Here is a 17,514-nt window from a genome sequence, read left to right as displayed (position 1 = left end):
AGAGGCATTTTTGTCTGGTACGCACCTGTTTGCTCACACCTGTTTTGGCAGAAGCTGAGTGGGAACCAAGTGTGTTCACGCTGTATCTTTGGATAAAGAATGACGTTAATAAGACGGCCTCCTCCTGGGACCCTAGGGTGAAGTGTGATGGTTAAGGGGAAATCAATCCCTTTTAGGGTATAAAGTGATGGATAAGTATCCCATGTCTGGGTAAATTCCTGCTTTGCCCTTACTGGGCATGTGGACTGGAGAAAGCGCCATAGCCTCCTGTTTTCTCATCCAGGAAGAGGGAAAGCCAGTCTCACCTACCTTATAGGGTTTTGGTGAGGACGACACGAGAGGTGAGTAAAAGGTCTGGCATGTACAACGCACTGAATCCGTGTTAGCTATTATTATTATTCGCTGTCTAGTGATCTGGGCGCTCCTCCCCCTAATGATGAATCCAGAAACTGCGCCCGAAACTAGTCGGAGGGATACTCAGCAGATGCAGTAAGAGCGACGAGCTGGGGTCCCGCCTCTTGTGCTCGGCTACCCTGTGCGGGTCCCCAGCTGCGCCTGGTACATTGTGACCCCGCCCCCCCCCCCCCCAGGCGGGTCTGGAGAGAGCGGTCAGCCGGGCGTCTGAATGGGGCCCCGGCCCCTTTAAGACTGCCGGCCGAGCGGAAGGAGGTGGAGCCCGAGACTGCCCAGGGTAGGTGGGCAGGGTGGGATCTGCCGGCACAGCTCAGGTAATTCTGGCCAATGGAAAACCGACTTCGCCGCCGCGCTGCGTGTTGATCTTCCGTTTCCTGGTCTGAGTAAGACCGGGAAAGAAGTCGCACGGGCGGGAGGTAGAAACAGAGAGCCGCGTCTTGCTCTTCATTCTGTGGCCGAGGGGTCAATGTGAATGAGAGCGGGCGGGCAGATGGAAGGCTAGATGGCGTTGGGTTGATTCTTGAGTATGTCTGGGGAAAATGAGAACTTTAGTTTCTGAAAAGGATTAATAGGGGGTGAGGTCAATGGGAAGAGATTACGAAACCTAATTCCTGACTTCTCCCTACTTTTCCCCCTTGGGCAGAGGGTAAAGTGAGGCACGCAGAAGCAGAACACTGAAAACAGAACTGAGAACATTGATCTCTCTAGCCCCTCTTCCAGAATGAACCCCGATGCTCCCTAGGCTATGCCATACCCTGGCATCCCAGTCATTCCTCCCCACACCCCAGCTCCGCCCCCAGCCCCTCCCTCCCCCTCCCGGACGGTCGGGGGAGGCGACGCAAGTTCTGACGCGGGTGGCGACGGCTAGCAGTCACTGCCTCTAGCAAGTGCCAGAGCCAAGCAGGCAGCGCGGAGGCTGCGGTAGCGTTGCCCGAGGAGCTGGCCCTGCCGGGCCCCGGGGGGGGGAGGGGAGCGGCGAAGCCCTGGCTGAGGCCGCCACTGCTGGCCCTCCCTCCCCCCCCCCGGAGGGCGCCATGCGGGGGGGTCCGGGGGACGCGGAGCGGCGGCAGCGCTGGGGTCGCCTTTTCGAGGAGCTGGACAGTAACAAGGACGGCCGCGTGGACGTGCATGAGTTGCGCCAGGGACTGGCCCGGCTGGGCAGGGGCGACCCGGACCAAGGCGCCCAACAGGTACCCCCACAGGGACAGCCCCCCCCCCTCCCCGCCCTGGCGAGCTGCTCTCTCGCCCTGCGGGCGCCTGGTAACCCTAGCCCCTGAATGGAGCTCTAGGAGCCGCCAGGAATTGCCTGTGGCTGGACTCCAGCACCTGTGCCCAACCTGGACATCTCTGATCCGTTCCCCTTGTCCACCCGTGTCAGAGCCTCACAAGTTCTTTCAAAACAGGGCTCCGGAGGCCCTGAGCCTGTGGTTTGGCTGGGATCCCCTGCCCCCCACCTTATACCCTGGAGGTGGGGGCTGTCTGCCTGAGAATAGAGTCCGATCTGCTTTCCTGCCCACTGCCCCTGACACACCCTTCTGTGAACTCTTTGCACAGCCCAAGACATACTCTGCTCCCACCACGAAGAGACAGCAATCTCCTCTTTCCCCTCCTCTGGGCACCACTGCCCTCCCAGCCAGCTGCCCCAGGCTCTGTGTTTACATTCCTGCCCTTTCCCAGGCCTGGCTCAATACCCCAGACTGCCCCAATCCTGTATGAGACCACCCTCAGCTGAGAATGAACAGTGCACCTATCCAAAGCATGAAGTTGTCCCTGGGCCCTTGCAGGTGTCCCCATACCTGTAGCACCAGATACCACTGGGGTGGCTCTGTAGCATCTTGACACCTCCAGTCCAGCCTCCCACTTTCCAGGTGGGAAAGGAAAAGCCCCACAGTTGCTCTGATTAGATCTGTCATTGCCCCATATCTTCCATTAGAAAGCTATCTCTAGGGGAAACCCTTGAAACTGCCACAGAGACAGGTTTTTGTTAAGAGACAGCTGGGAGGACAGGCTTTCAGAGACAAGAGCCCAAGGCTATCTCCCACTTCCAAGCTCTGTAACCTTGAACAAGTTACTTGACCTTGGAGAACCTCAATTTGCTGGCCAGGAAAACTGGGCATCCGCTGTCCACATTACAGCCCTAATGTGGCCTTGGACATCTTGCTGAGAAGTGAACTGATGGAGGGAGGGGATGACTTCTCCTGTCCCTGTCCTCTAGGTGCTGGGGGCCCTGGGTTCCTGGACTATAAGCTTGTTATGCCCTCTCCTGATGAGGGAACGGCCTCCTAGAGCTTCCTCTGTCCCTTCCCCTTTGCCAGGGCTTTTCCCCAGAGGGTGGTGCTGACCCAGATGGCGGGCTGGACCTGGAAGAGTTTACCCAATACCTGCAGGAGCGGGAACAACGCCTGCTGCTTCTGTTCCACAGTCTGGACCGGAACCAGGATGGTAAAGCCTAGGGATCTTTACCCCCAAGATGCCAATGGGGTTAGAACTGGTGATGCTGGGAGGAGGGAAGAGGCTGCTTTTCCCTGATGACTCACAGGCTATTTTAGGAACCCTCCTCACCCCCAGCTAGGTGGTTCGGGGCCCAGCCAGCCCATTCTACCTCCTTTCCTTTCTAGAGTGGGACTCCTATTATTACCTTTAGATTGTTCAAAGGAAAAAAAGATCCCCCTTATTGCTCCTAGATTCCCTATGGGACAGAGATTCCCCTCCCCATAGCATCTTCTAGGTCTCCAATAAACCTCTTGATCCCCTATGCTGTAGTAGCCCCATAATTACCCCTACATTCACACCGTCATTCATTCATGGAACAGAGGACCCCCAACATTGCCCACTCCAACTACTCTGATCCCAATGGGTCAGGGATTCTCCAACCCTGCCACAAAACTCACCCTGGGTTTCTGGACCCCCTGGTCTTGCTAGACCACTCCCGTTGCAAGCTATCCTGCTCCTTGGTCCAAGGCACCGCATAAACACAGATAAACCCTTCCCCACCTTGGTTGTCAGGTCACATTGATGTCTCTGAGATCCAGCAGAGTTTCCGAGCTCTAGGCATTTCTATCTCCCTGGAGCAGGCAGAGAAAATTCTACACAGGTGAGTAGCTAGGATCAAGAATCCTAGGTAACTCTGATTCCCGGGACCCCTTAGCCACCTCGAGCTTCTGGGCCTTATGCCCAGTACCGGAGGGAGGTTGGAACTGAAAAGTTGAGCTTTGGAGTAAGGACCATCTTGGACCAGTTGCTTCACCTCTTTGAGCCTCAGTTTCCCCTGCTGTAAAATGGCAAGCTCTCAATGCAGACAAGCTTGATCTACCCTCAAATTCAACCAGAACCTCACTCCAACCACCTTCAGCCTCAGTCACTGATTCTGTCCCACCCCTCAGCATGGACCGTGATGGCACTATGACCATCGACTGGCAAGAATGGCGTGACCACTTCCTGTTGCATTCACTGGAGAATGTGGAAGATGTACTCTATTTCTGGAAGCATTCCACGGTGAGGTGGGGGTGGCTTTCCCAGCCTAGTGGCTGAGCCCTCTTCCTTCTTTCCTGAGGGCCTAACTCTGGTCTCCCCAGGGCATAGAAGGGCTGGGACAGGATGCTCTAGACGGAGGAGGCTCTGGGAGCAGCTGAGGGATGACACTCTGCTCCTTTTCCCTCTATTTGGAACTTGAGGGACTGAGGACCCACTTGAGGTGTTCTCTGTAATCTGATTGGAGTTCTTCAGGCTTGCTGTGCAGCCTCTGGGAGCAGGCTGTGGGGGTTGGGAACACAGGGAAGAAAGAGTTCATTAGATGGGACACCTGGCCTCCCACCCTCAACCCACACAGCTCCCCTTCTGGTTTTTAAGTGCCTCAATTAAAGATTCTGCTGCTGAAAAGACAAGATAATAAGCCACTGTCTTCGAAGGGTCCAAAGAGGTCCACTAGAATTTGGGAGGGGTGCTCCAGGTTGCCATTTCCTGGGTGGGAATTCATGAGTAATGCTTGTGGTAGGAACTGATGGCATTTGGAGGGGATGCATTTGTGGGATATGGTGAGATCTTCTTGGGAGGTCCAGAGATTCATGAGGGGATTCATGGAGGGACTTGGCTGAGAAGTCTGTAAGATGACTCTAGAGGAGCGGTGGTCCTGTGGAGGAAATCTTTGTGGAATTTGGTGAGGCCTTGGGAGGGATCTACTGGACTCCTTACATGGAAGGTCCCTTGTAGGATCTGTGTGGCCCTGGAAGGATTTTTGTTTTTTTGAGATTTTATTTATTGATTTTAGAGAGAGAGAAGGGGGTAGGGGGAAGGAGTGGGAAACATCAACTCACAGTAGTTGCTTCTCGTATGTGCCTTGACCAGGCAAACCTGGAGTTTTAAACTGGTGACCTCAGCGTTCCATGTCGACACCTTATCCACTGTGCCACCACAGGTCAGGCCCTGGACTGACCTTCTCAGATCCTTATATGGGAGATCCTTCAGTGGGATCTCATTGACTTTGCAGAGATATCCTTTAATAAAGGCAGATCCTTTAATGGGATTTGGTCGAGGTCTCCAAGGAAGAATATTAGGATCTTACATGGGAGATGACTGACTTGGATACTTTGGTGGGATCTGGTAAAAATCTTCTGGGCTCTCGACGCAAGATTCATTGATGGACTGTGTGGAGATTCTTTAAGACACCCCCACTTAGAGCTGATGTATAACTCTCTGCCACTGCATCCTCAGGTCCTGGACATTGGTGAGTGCCTCACTGTTCCCGATGAGTTCTCGGAGCAAGAGAAGCTGACTGGCATGTGGTGGAAGCAGCTGGTGGCCGGCGCAGTGGCAGGCGCTGTGTCAAGGACAGGCACAGCCCCTCTGGACCGCCTCAAGGTCTTCATGCAGGTAGGGGGCCTTAAAGAGACCCACACCCTAGCCTAGTCCTAGACCCTTGGAGGGAACTCCAAAGTCTCCTTGTCTCCCTGCCCAGGTCCATGCCTCCAACACCAACCAGCTGAACATTCTGGAGGGACTACGGAACATGATCCAAGAGGGAGGCTTGCGTTCCCTGTGGCGTGGCAATGGGATCAACGTGCTCAAGATTGCACCTGAGTCAGCTATCAAGTTCATGGCCTATGAGCAGGTGGGGGCAGGTGTGAGGAGACATGAGCTAGGATCTACAGGGTTGGTTTGAGGTCCCAAGGAGTAGACATCTGTTCCCCTGGATGATGCCCATGGCAGGAGGATAGTAGAGGGGAGGCCCAAGTGCACAGAAAATTCAACCCTTGAGATCCTACCCACTGCCATGTCTCCCATCCTCAGATCAAGCGGGCCATTCGGGGGCAGCAGGAGACACTTCATGTGCAGGAGCGCTTTGTGGCTGGATCCTTGGCTGGCGCTACAGCCCAAACTGTCATTTATCCCATGGAGGTGAGAAGGAGGGATCCTGACCAAGGTCCCACTGCAGGGTAGGAGGGCCTATTGCAACTGTTCCACATTGTGGTGTGATATGCATTGGAATGATAACTTTGGCTCTCTCTGATTTAGACTGTAGCTTATGACAGCAGTGCTGTTTCATGTGTAGCCTCTCTGGGTACTACTCTTTGAGATGTGACTTCTGGGGATGGTGGTGTTGGTCATAACTGTTTAGACAGCCTTGTGGGGGCCAGCCATTTATGGCTATACCTTTTCTAAGGTGCTGATTTCCAGGTAGGGGAATCATTTCTAGGTAAAACTGTTTTTAGCCTGTCCTGTGGTGGCACAGTGGATAAAGTGTTGACCTGGAATGCTGAGGTCGCTGGTTCGAAACCCTGGGCTTTCCCCTGGTCAAGGCACATATGGGAGTTGATGCTTCCTGCTCCTCCTCCCTCCTTTCTCTCTCTCTCTCTCTCTAAGATGGATAAATAAAATCTAAAAAAAAAACCCAAAAAACTTTTTAAATAAATCATTCCAGGTTTCAGGTTGTGTAGTACATCAGGAAGAATTCTGAATTATGGAGAACTCCAATCACATAAGTGAAGTCTGGAGGTGAGCTGTTTGGCGCTGGTATGTGGCTTCAGAGTGTTAGAGACTCAGGTTCCTTCCACTCTCTTGTTCTACTACCTGAGCACGTAGCATCCACCTTGTGGACCAAAATGGCTTTTTGTGCTCTGGTCATCACATATACATTCCAGCCAAGAAGAAAAATAGACAAAGAAAAGAACATCTCTCTGCTTTGAAGGATGCTTTTTTTTTTTTTTTTTTTCTAAATAAGAAGAGGCAAGATAGACTCCTGCATACCTCCTGACCAGGATCCACCCAGCAGCTCCCATTGGTGGCCAGCACTCAGACCAAGGAGCTATCCTCAGCACCCAGGGCTGATGCTCGATCAAATTGAGTCACTGGCTGCAGGAGTGAAAGAAAGAGAGAAGGGGCAGTGGGAGGGTAAGAGAAGCAGATGGTCACTTCTTATGTGTGCTCTGTCCAGGGATCAAACCCAGGACATCTGCACATGGGACTGACGCTCTGTCCACTGAGCCAACTGGCCAGGGCCGGGATGCTTTTTGAAAGTCACACATACCTCTTCTTCTGCTAGGACTTAATCACATTGCCCCACACCTAGGGAAGCTGAGAAATGTTGTCTTTGTTTGTAAAGGCTAGGGGACATAATTTTATGATTTCTATTATTAAGGGAAAAGGGACCAAGGTACTGGAAGACAGCAGTGGCTGCCACATGCAACTCTGAGAGGTGTAACCATTCCTAAATATAGAGGTTAGGGAAAGCAGAAGATTCTAGAGAAAGTGGGTTTTTAAAATTTGCTTATCCTCAGGGTAACCCATATCAGGAATAGCTATTTCTAGGTGTCTTCATTCCTGGAGGTAGTGATTCTGGAGGCAGCATTCCAGGGATAACTGGGCTTTCCCCAGGTACTAAAGACGCGGTTGACCCTTCGCCGGACGGGCCAGTACAAGGGGCTGTTGGACTGCGCATGGCGGATCATGGAGCAAGAAGGGCCCCGCGCCTTCTACCGTGGCTACCTGCCCAACGTGCTGGGCATCATTCCCTACGCGGGCATCGACCTGGCTGTCTATGAGGTCTGTGGGCAACCTGCCCCTCTCTTCTTTCTTATTCCCTCCGGGATCTGCCCATGGGCCTCCCCTTTCCTGTGGGGCTGACTCAGTTGACCTCCAGAGCTAAGGGAAACAATCCTGGGGCGGAGAAGTACTGCAGACCTGGGGGTCCTGGGGAGCCCTTTCACTTACCACTGTGGCTCAGCCCTCACTCTTTCACTTACCACTGTGGTTCAGCTTTCCAGAGTCTCAGGAAGGGCCCACTCCAGCTCACAGAATCACGAGAGCAAGTGAAGATGAGCTTCAAAGATGTCTGTTTTGCCCCATAGCTTGTGTTAGACCCAGCCTACATCCCCAGGCCATAGTCTTCTTCAGGGTCTGCCTATTTCAGCATGTGTCACCGTAAAATCCACACCCTGTTTCAGCATCTTGGGGCCTTTATCAGGAAAAGCTAACACAGGGAGTTTTGCTATTTCTCTTCCGAGAGCCTCGTCCATTGCTTTTACCCTCTCCTGGTGGGATCACCAGGTCCTCCTCAGTTAGCACAGCCCCAGATATTTCCAGGCATCCCCCAAAATCTTTGTATCCAGGGCAGGGTCAGCTTCATGGGCAGACAGCTATGGGTCCTGACTCAGAAGGGCCCCTTACTTGGTTCAAATCTCTGCTGTTGCCATCTTGAAATTCCTAATAATTACTGAAAGAGGAACTTCACATATATATTTTCATATATATTTTTTTCACTCAGCCCCACAAATTATGTAGCTGGTCCTGATCTAAGATCTCTTTCATATCTGCCATCCATACCTGCCCTCTCAGCACCCAGCATCTATGCAGCCAAATAAGACGTGGCTATTATTCATTCATTCACTCATTTATTCATTCATTCATTCACTTAAGCACCTATATGTGCTGGGCACTGGGCTGGCAGCTGCATCAAATGAGAACAACACAGTCCTCACCCTCCTAGATATCACTTCAAAGAACTAGGAAGCCAGCCAACCAGGAAATAAGTACTTTTAGATCCTGATACACTCTCAGAAGATAATAAAACAGGGTGTGTAATCGAAAATAACAATGCCTAACCAGGTAGCTCAACTAGTTAGAGAGTCTCCCCAATATCCCAAGTTTGTGGAATTTGAACCCCAGTCAGGGCACATATAAAGAATCAACCAATAAATGTATAAATAAATGGAACAACAAATAGATGTTTTTCTCTCTCTCCTTCTCCCTTCCTCTCTCTCTAAAAACAAATAAATAAATAAATTTTAAAAGTAACTGCGGATAGGATGACAGGTCTAGGAATGTCTCTTAGAAGTGACCTTGGGGCCCTGGCCGGTTGGCTCAGTGGTAGAGCATCGGCCTGGCGTGCAGGAGTCCTGGGTTCGATTCCCGGCCAGGGCACACAGGAGAAGCATCCATCTGCTTCTCCACCCCTCCCCCTCTCCTTCCTCTCTGTCTCTCTCTTCCCCTCCCACAGCCAAGCTCCATTGGAGCAAAGTTGGCCCCGGGAGCTGAAGATGGCTCTGTGGCCTCTGCCTCAGGCGCTAGAATGGCTCTGGTTGCAACAGAGCGACGCCCCAGATGGGCAGAGCATCGCCCCCTGGTGGGCGTGCTGGGTGGATCCTGGTCAGGCGCATGCGGGAGTCTGTCTGACTGCCTACCCGTTTCCAACTTCAGAAAAATGCAAAAAAAAGAAGTGACCTTGGAGCAGCAATGATTTGACCATATGTCGGGAGGGATATATGTATGAACAAGACAGAGAGCACAGTGAATGCCAGGGTCCAAAGCAGAATGACCTGGGCCTGTTGGCAGAGTGGAAGTCTTGAGTAGCTGGAGGGAACTGAAGAGTCAGCAAGGACTCAATGAGAAAGAGTTTGGGTTTATCCCTAGTACAACGAGAAGCCGTTGAGAGTTGTGAGCAAAAGTAAGACACAACCTTATTTCATCCATTCTTCACCAAAAAAAAGGACTCTGAAGGTCTAAGTGGTTTGAGAAACCCTGTGCCATCTTGAAGTTTCAAAATATACGTTAGTCCCTTAAAAGCTCTGAGAAATTCCACAGAAAAGTAACAACTTTTTTTAGGCCAATGTTGGCCACACTTATCTAGTCATCATAACTTCATTCCAAAAGAACATCTCTTAAAAACACATTAAGCACATATTTGGCAAATACTGCTCCAGACCAATGAAAATCTTATTTACAATTGTAAAGGCAATATTGGTAAAAAACACTTGCTTCTAATTTACTCTTTCCATAACAAGCCAGACATCACTAATCCATCACTGCACTAAAGTCTGAAATGGGTCTCACTGGGCTAACATCAAGCTCGTGGTCCTTCTGAAGGAGAGAATCTGATTCCTTACCTTATGCAGTTTCTAGCAACCGCCTGCATTCCTTGGCCCATGGGCCTATCCTCCATCTTCAAGTCAGCAGCATAGTATCTTCCAACCTTTCTCTCTCTCTCTGACCTCTGCTTCCATCATAACATCTTCTTTTCTGACTCTTATAAGGACCATTGTGATGACCCTGAACTAACCTGGAGAGTCTAAGATCATCTCCCATCTCAAGGTCCTTAACCTAATCCCATCTGCAAAGCCCCTTTTGCTACATAAGGTTCCATATTCACATGTTCCATGGACTAGGGCATGGACAGTAGGAGGACCATCATTCCATATACCATAAAGGGTAGAGGTAGGGACTGAGTGAGAGGATGCAGGAAAAGTACTTGTGTGGTACCTAGGAGTATAAAATGCTAAGCTAGTACCAGCTGTCACGGGGTGCAGAACCCAGCCAGAAAGGTTTCTGAAGCCAGGCTCCTGGTGTCACCCACCTCCAACCCACCCTATTCCCCTCTTTACTCCTGACAGACTCTGAAGAACCAGTGGCTCCAGCAGTACAGCCGCGACTCGGCTGACCCAGGCATCCTCGTGCTCCTGGCCTGTGGCACCATCTCCAGTACCTGTGGCCAGATAGCCAGTTACCCCCTGGCCCTGGTCCGGACCCGTATGCAGGCCCAAGGTGAGGCCTGGGTGGGAGAACGGAGCAGGAAAGGTCTCACAATTTGGGTCCCACCTCCCCTTTCCCAGCTCTTCCTCCTGGATAGATAGAACCCCAGGCTGAAATCCTCCTGGATTTGGATGTCCTTGACCAAGTCTCAGGCTTTCTCTGGGCCTCAGTGTATGCATTTGTGTCACTGGAATGGGAGCCCTTTGCCTTAAGTAGGAGAACAGATGCAACAAGTGCTGAAAGGGCCCTGGCAATCAGCTGGGAGGCCGTTTGGTAGACCTTAACTTGAGATCTAATTTGCAAGGCTAGGTCAGTGAGGGGAAGGTGAGGAACGAGGTCAAGGGGCAGGGCCAGGCTGGTTATTATTTATTGTGTTTTTCTGTATTTTTCTTCCACGGGTTCTTTCCCTGCCTTCTCCTACTATCCCTTGAATCTATTTTGAGGATTTTTTAATGAATTTTAGCATTTGTATTTTATGATTTTTGCTGGGTGTTATCAGTACATAAGACAGATGTGGTCCCCTACCCTCAAAGAGCTCAAAGTCTGGAGAAGAAGAAAGATGCTGAATAAGTCATTCCACATTTGAGTCTGAATTGGGGGTTTAATAAAATGGAAAAGGAGCCTGACTTAAACTACAGTAACCAGGAGGGCTTCCCTGAAGAGCTGGTTGTAGAATGGAGGTTACAAGGATGAGTAAGAGTTAGCTGGGAGAAGAGGGTGGGGTCGAGTTCCAGGAAGAGGACACCTCTGTGCCCTCTCCCACTATACACACTCATACCTGCTCTGTTTTGGAGGGTTTTTTTTGGGGGGGGGGGGTTTGTTGTTTTTTTTCTGAAGTTGGAAACGGGGAGATAGACAGACTCCTGCATGTGCCCAACCGGGATCCACCCGGCATGCCCACCAGGGGGCGATGCTCTGCCCATCTGGGGTGTTGCTCCATTGTGGCGGGAGCCATTCTAGTGCCTGAGGTGGAGCCGTCCTCAGCGCCCCGGTCAACTTTGCTCCAATGGAGCCTTGGCTGTGGGAGGAGAAGAGAGAGACAGAGAGGAAGGAGAGGGGGAAGGGTGGAGAAGCAGATGGGTGCTTCTCCTGTGTGCCCTGGCTGGGAATCGAACCTGGGACTCCTGCATGCCAGGCCGACGCTCTACCACTGAACCAACCGGCCAGGGCCTCCTGCTCTGTTTTTAATAGTCCCCAAATTTGGGCCCTCTAGATTGAAATGAAAATGTGAACAGTCCATTCCAAGGCCAGTAGAAGTTCTGACTCTGAGTGGTAGGTCTTGCTGTTAGTTTAACCCTCCTCCCTCCGGCTGCATCAACCATCTGGCACAGCCCTGAGGAGTGTGAGGGGGAAGGGAGAGGGGACCTTTGGCCTGACCTGGCCCTTCCCTCCCAGCCTCCATCGAGGGCTCCCCTCAGCTCTCCATGCTGGGTCTGATCCGTCACATCCTGTCCCAGGAGGGCATACCGGGCCTCTACCGGGGCATCGCCCCCAACTTCATGAAGGTTATCCCAGCTGTGAGCATCTCCTATGTGGTCTACGAGAACATGAAGCAGGCTCTGGGGGTCACATCCAGGTGAGGGGCCAAGAGCCACCCTCACTAAAACCCCTCACCTCAATCATGACGTCCCCCACACCTCAGCCATTAGAGACTGATAGCCCAGTTTATGGATCCCAGGTGCCTCCCACTCAAACCACAGGGTCCCCATACTTAATGACCTGAGTCCTACATCCCATGTCCCAGCTACTGGATCCCATGTTTCCCTGTTTCCTCTACCTCCCCACACACACACTGGGTCTTGGACCTCCATGTCTTAACCACTGGATCCCCAATGATTCAGCTAATGAATCCTGAAACCCCAACCACAGGAGCACATATCCTCATATCTAAAGACCTAGATCCCAGATCCCCAACCCCATGCAGATCCCAGACATCCATGCTTCAAGCCCTGGATTTCCAAGCCTGGCCACTGGATTCTGTTTATCAAGAGACACCTCAACAACCAACTCCTGATAGTGCAATGCCCAGATCCTGGAGCCCCCACTACTGGATCCCAGATCCCTCTTCCCAGCCACTGGATTCCTGAATTTCTTTAACTCAACACTGGGTCCAAGATTCCTCTGCTTCAACTGCCAGATCCCTACATTTCAACCACTATACCCTCAACCCCCAACCTACTGGATTCCAGATCCCCAAGCCCAGAAATACTGGATCCTGGCTCCCCAAACCACAATCGTGAGAGCCCAGTACCAGAGGGAGTGGGTCCCAGCAACTGCAGTTGCTAGCTCCCCAATCCCTTCACTGTAGGCCCTGGATACTGAAACCACCCACAGAACACAGACCCTGACAGTTCCAGGCATTGGATCCCAACCCTCAGCCCCTGGATTCTGACCTGAATCCTCAGAGACACTGGCTCCCAATGGCTCAGATCCCATGTCTAGATCCCAGTAGACTGATCACAGCATTCTGCACCCCATACGTCCCCTGTCCCAGACACACATGAGAGAGCCCAGAGATCTTCCTCGCCACAACACGAACCTGAGAGCCTATGGGGAACCCCAGGTCCTGGCCTCCTGGCCCCAAAAAACCCATGGGACTTATTCAGTGTCCTGATATGACTAGATGCCGCTCTCATTCCTTGCACAGACACTGGATACCCCCCCCCATTTCCCTAGCATGGCCAGACCTTTGGGCCCTATGGGGACACTGCTCCTTCCAGTGCTTCCCCCACCCCTGTTCAGTGTCTTCCACTCCCCACCTTATAAGCTGATAAAGCCCAGAGCCTGGGTTCCTCTGAAGAATCTAGCTGCTCTTTCTTGGGGGCTGGCAATGAAGCTATCTGAGGTTGGGAACACATTAAGGGCACCTCCCCCAGCCCCAGCTCTACCAGCCTCTCCTCAGGCTTCTGAGGTGGAAGCCCGGAGCAAGTCTCTACATAGACCACCATTCCTAAACCGAAGCATCAGTTATGTAAAGTGAATCAAATCCCCAGAACTCATTCCATGTCTATTTTTCTATTGAGAGGAGCAGACATCCTCTCAACCTCCTACCCTCAAGACTAACCCAAGCCCCAACACCCTCCGATCCATTCTGCACTTTACAGTTGCATTTTGAACTTAGGATAACTGGGGGACACCCCCTCTGCTCCTCCCAAGTCCTTGGAGAAACCCATCAAAGGACCACAGAAGGAACTGGGATGTTTGTGGGGGGTGGCGCACCCCCCCAGGGCTTCCACTTCTCCCTATCTATATACTCTACCCCACCTCCCTGCCTGTGTGTGTTATTTCAGAGAAAAAGAACAAAAGAAATACATTTTCTAAGCTCTTTTATTGTGGTTTTTACTGAAAGGGGTGGTTGGATGTGGGACACCCTCAAAATACCCACAGGGAAGGGACATGGACCTTTACTCGCAGTTGGAGGAGAGCAAGAAATGACTCCCTCTTTGAGCCTCAGCCTCCACATCTGTAAGTGGGGGCAAGGAGAAGTTCATAGTCAGGAGCCCTTCTAATTTTTTCCATATTGTTTCTAATTACATAAGTGTATTCATTTCTGGAGCTGTTGCCACAAGTTGCCACAAGTACAGTCTAAAACAACAAATTTTAGATTGATGTATTTTTATTCTGGTAAAATACACGTAACAAAAATTAAGATTGTAATCATTTTTAAAAAAAATATATAGAACACTTCATGAATTTGCCTATCATCCTTGAGCAGGGGCCATGCTAATCTCTGTATCACTGCAATTTTAGTATGTGTGCTACTGAAGCAAACACATTTAATCCTTTTCAAATGTACATTTCAGTGGAGTGAAATACAGTGACACCGTTGTGCAACGTCATCCATCTCCAGAACTTTCTCACCTTCCCAAGCTGTCCCCGTTAAACACTAACTTCCTCTTCCCCTCCCCCAGCCCCTGGTTCCCACCATCTACTTTCTGTCTGTGAATTTGACTCTTCTAGGGACCTCCTATGAGAGGAATTACACAGTATTTGTTTTTGTCTGTTATTTCACTGAGCATAATGACCTCAGAGTTTATCTATATTGAAACAGGTATCAGAATTTGCTTCCTTTTTGAAGGCTGAGTAATATTTCATTATATGGATAGTCCACATTATGTTTATCCATTCATCCATCAGTAGACACTTGGATTATTCCCACATTTTGGCTACTATGAATAAAACAACAGAAATTTATTCTCTCACAGTTCCAGAGGGAAGAAGTCCAAATTCAAGGTGTTGGCATGCTCATGCTCTCTCTGACAACTCTAGGGGTCCTTCTTTGCCTCTCCCAGCTTCTGGTGATTGCCAGCAATCCTTGGTGTTCCTTAGCTTGTAGACCCATCACTCTATTTTCTGTCTGCCTGCCTTTACATGTCCAAACTTTGTCCTCAGTGGACTGTGACAGTCACCCTCCAAGATGTCTCCCAAAGGCTTCTGCCTCTAGTATTCCCATTCTTGTGTAATCCCCCTCTCATTGTACCAAGGTGAGTCTGTATGACCCAGAGAATACAGAAGTGCTGGTATATCACTTACAACATTAGATAATAAGAAACACTGAAGTTACCATCTTCTTTGCATTTTAGCTGCTGTAATGGTGTGTGGGCGGGGCAGGAGGAGATAATTTGTTATGTAGCTCACTGATGTGCATGTTCATGGATAGGATTTTTCACAAACTCAAGTAAGGTATCAAGTCTTGCTAATTATTTTGTACTTTCACCGAATTATGTTCTTAGCACCAATTTTCAGGAGTGGGTCAAAGGATGTTGCTATCTCAGGGTTGTGCCACATGAAAAATTATTATGTAATTTACATAGCTACCAACAAAGAATTAGCATTTACCACCTTGCTGGCATCAAGTGTTAGCATTTTAAGTTTATTTAATTAGACCAGTTAACATCCATTTTCTTGTCTACATTTTTTTAAGAGAGCAAGACAGACAGACACACAGGAAGGGAGAGAGATGATAAGCATTAACTCATAGTTGCAACGCCTTAGTTGTTCATTGATTGCTTTCTCCCTTGACCAGGAGGAGCTCCTGATTGACTGGGGGGCTCCAGCCAAGCCAGTAACCCCTTGTTCAAGCTGGTGAGCCTGCGCTGAACCCCGAGGTCACCGGCTTGAACGTGGGATCACAGACATGACCCCATGGTTGCTGACTTGAACCCAAACGTCACTGGCTTGAGCCCAAGGTCGCTGGCTTGAGCAAGGGGTCACTCACTCTGCTGTAGTGCCCCTGGTCAAAGCACATATGAGAAAGTAATCAATGAACAACTAAAGTGCAGCAACAAAAAATTAATAACTTCTCATCTCTCTCCCTCCTGTCTGTCCCTGTCTCTCTCCTCTCTCTCTCTCTTTCTCTCTCTCTCTCTCTGTATCACACACACATACACACACACACACACACACACACACACACACACACACACACACACAAAACAAAAAACCCTGGGACCGCAGGCTTTTGTCGGCATTCTCTCTTTTTTTTTTCTTTTTTTAAGACAGAAACAGAGAGAGACAGAGAGAGGGACAGTTAGAGACAGACAGACAGGAAGGGAGAGAGATGAGAAGCATCAATTCTATGTTGCAGCATCTTAGTTGTTCATTGATTGCTTTCTCATATGCCTTGACCAGGGGGCTACAGCAGACCAAGTGACCCCTTGCTCAAGCCAGCGACCTTGGGCTCAAGGGGATGAGTCTTGCTCAAACCAGATAAGCCTGCGCTCAAGCCAGTGACCTCAGGGTTTCAAACCTGGGTCCTCCACGTCCCAATCCTACACTCTATCCACTGCGCCACCGCCTGGTCAGGCTTGTCTGCATTCTTATATCCCATGACACCATGGCTGGAATTTAGGAGGCTCTGCAATTGACATGCAGTGTGACACCAAATAAGCTTCTTTTCTCTTCCTTTTTTTTCTTTATTTAATGTTTATTTTATTGATTTTAGAGAGAGAGGAAGGGAGAGAGATAGAGAGACAGGAACATCAAGCTGTTCCTATATGTGCCTTGACCAGGAATCAAACCAGCAACCTCTGTGCTTCAGGACAATGCTCCAAATAACCAAGCTATCCAGCCAGGACATTCTTTTCTCTTTCTAAGCCTCAGTTTTCCCACCTACAAAATAAAGGGTGTGTCCACTGACATGTTTTTTTAAAAAGGAAAACAACTTACATTTATTGAGTAAGCACTATGTATCCTAGCTCTGTGCTAAGCCCTTTAATGTGTTATCTCATTCCTTTACTTTGGGCCAATTGAAGTTCTGGACATGGGATACAGAAGTGAATGAAAGAGACAAAAATTTTTGTTCTCATTGACCTTGCATTCCTATAGGAAGAAGAAAAACAATAAACAGCATAAGTGAATAAATATGTAGCAGTGTATAAAACAAAGGTGCTATGGACAAAAATGAAAGCCGGAAGGAAGAAAAGAAATACTGCAGGGTAAATTTAAATGTTAAATAGGGCCTGATCTGTGGTGGAGCAGTGGATAAAGCATGGACCTAGAATGCTGAGGTTGCCAGTTTGAAACCCCAGGCTTGCCTGGTCAAGGCACATATGAGAAGCAACTAAGAGCTGATGCTTCTCTCTCTTTCCTCTTTTAAAATCTTTAAATTAGTTAATTAATTAATTAAATGTTAAATAGGGTGGTCAGAGAACACCTCAAAAGGGTGACTTTTTTTTTCCCCGAAGTGAGAAGCGGGAAGGCAGTCAGACAGACTCCCGCATGCACCTGACCGGGATCCACCCAGCATGCCTACTAAGGGGTGATGTTCTGCCCATCTGGGCCGTTGCTTCATTGCAACCAGAGCAATAGCGCCTGAGGTGGAGGCCATGGAGTTGTCCTCACCGCCCAGGCCAACTTTGCTCCAATGGAGCCTTGGCTGTGGGAGGGGAAGAGATAGAGAAAAAGGAGAGGGGGAAGGGTGGAGAAGCAGATGGGCACTTCTCCTGTGTGCCCTGGTCAGGAACAAAACCTGGGACTTCCACATACCACACCAATGCTCTACCGCTAAGCCAACCAACCAAGACCAAGGAGGTTCAATTCAATTCAAGACATTTGAATACAGATTTGAAGATGGTGAGG

General features: G+C 49.9%; 1 protein-coding gene and 1 non-coding gene across 3 annotated transcripts; one reads left to right on the top strand and one right to left on the bottom strand.

The window, feature by feature from the left end:
- The first annotated feature begins 887 nt into the window (after window positions 1-887).
- On the top strand, window positions 888-12,593 carry SLC25A23 (solute carrier family 25 member 23). Of its 2 annotated transcripts, XR_010746608.1 has the most exons (11): window positions 888-1,604; window positions 2,730-2,856; window positions 3,421-3,508; window positions 3,798-3,909; window positions 5,125-5,283; window positions 5,369-5,521; window positions 5,701-5,808; window positions 7,285-7,452; window positions 10,296-10,446; window positions 11,648-11,706; window positions 11,830-11,967. XR_010746608.1 is itself a non-coding variant. In XM_066345242.1 (10 exons), exons 1-10 carry the CDS (start codon window positions 1,449-1,451, stop codon window positions 12,012-12,014), a joined length of 1,407 nt encoding a protein of 468 aa, XP_066201339.1. In that variant the 5' UTR covers window positions 888-1,448; the 3' UTR covers window positions 12,015-12,593. The 2 variants fall into 2 exon arrangements, 1 of the variants encoding a protein (XP_066201339.1); XM_066345242.1 differs by lacking the exon at window positions 11,648-11,706 and having other exon boundaries at window positions 11,830-12,593.
- Window positions 12,594-14,104: 1,511 nt separating this feature from the next.
- On the bottom strand, window positions 14,105-14,208 carry LOC136390263 (U6 spliceosomal RNA). Its single transcript, XR_010748690.1, has one exon. It is a non-coding gene; the product is annotated as a U6 spliceosomal RNA (small nuclear RNA).
- Window positions 14,209-17,514: the final 3,306 nt, after the last annotated feature.

Source organism: Saccopteryx leptura, chromosome 1 (assembly GCF_036850995.1).
Source record: "Saccopteryx leptura isolate mSacLep1 chromosome 1, mSacLep1_pri_phased_curated, whole genome shotgun sequence".
NCBI lineage: Eukaryota > Metazoa > Chordata > Mammalia > Chiroptera > Emballonuridae > Saccopteryx > Saccopteryx leptura.
The sequence above is the reverse complement of the archived record's forward strand: the minus strand, read 5'-3'. Positions and strand labels throughout refer to the sequence as shown.

Coding starts and splice junctions, on each gene's coding strand:
- SLC25A23 (XM_066345242.1), top strand. CDS start 1,449: ATGCGGGGGGGTCCGGGGGACGCGGAGCGGCGGCAGCGCTGGGGTCGC. Junction 3,509..3,797: donor GCAGAGAAAATTCTACACAG/GTGAGTAGCTAG, acceptor CCCACCCCTCAG/CATGGACCGTGATGGCACTA. Junction 3,910..5,124: donor ATTTCTGGAAGCATTCCACG/GTGAGGTGGGGG, acceptor CTGCATCCTCAG/GTCCTGGACATTGGTGAGTG.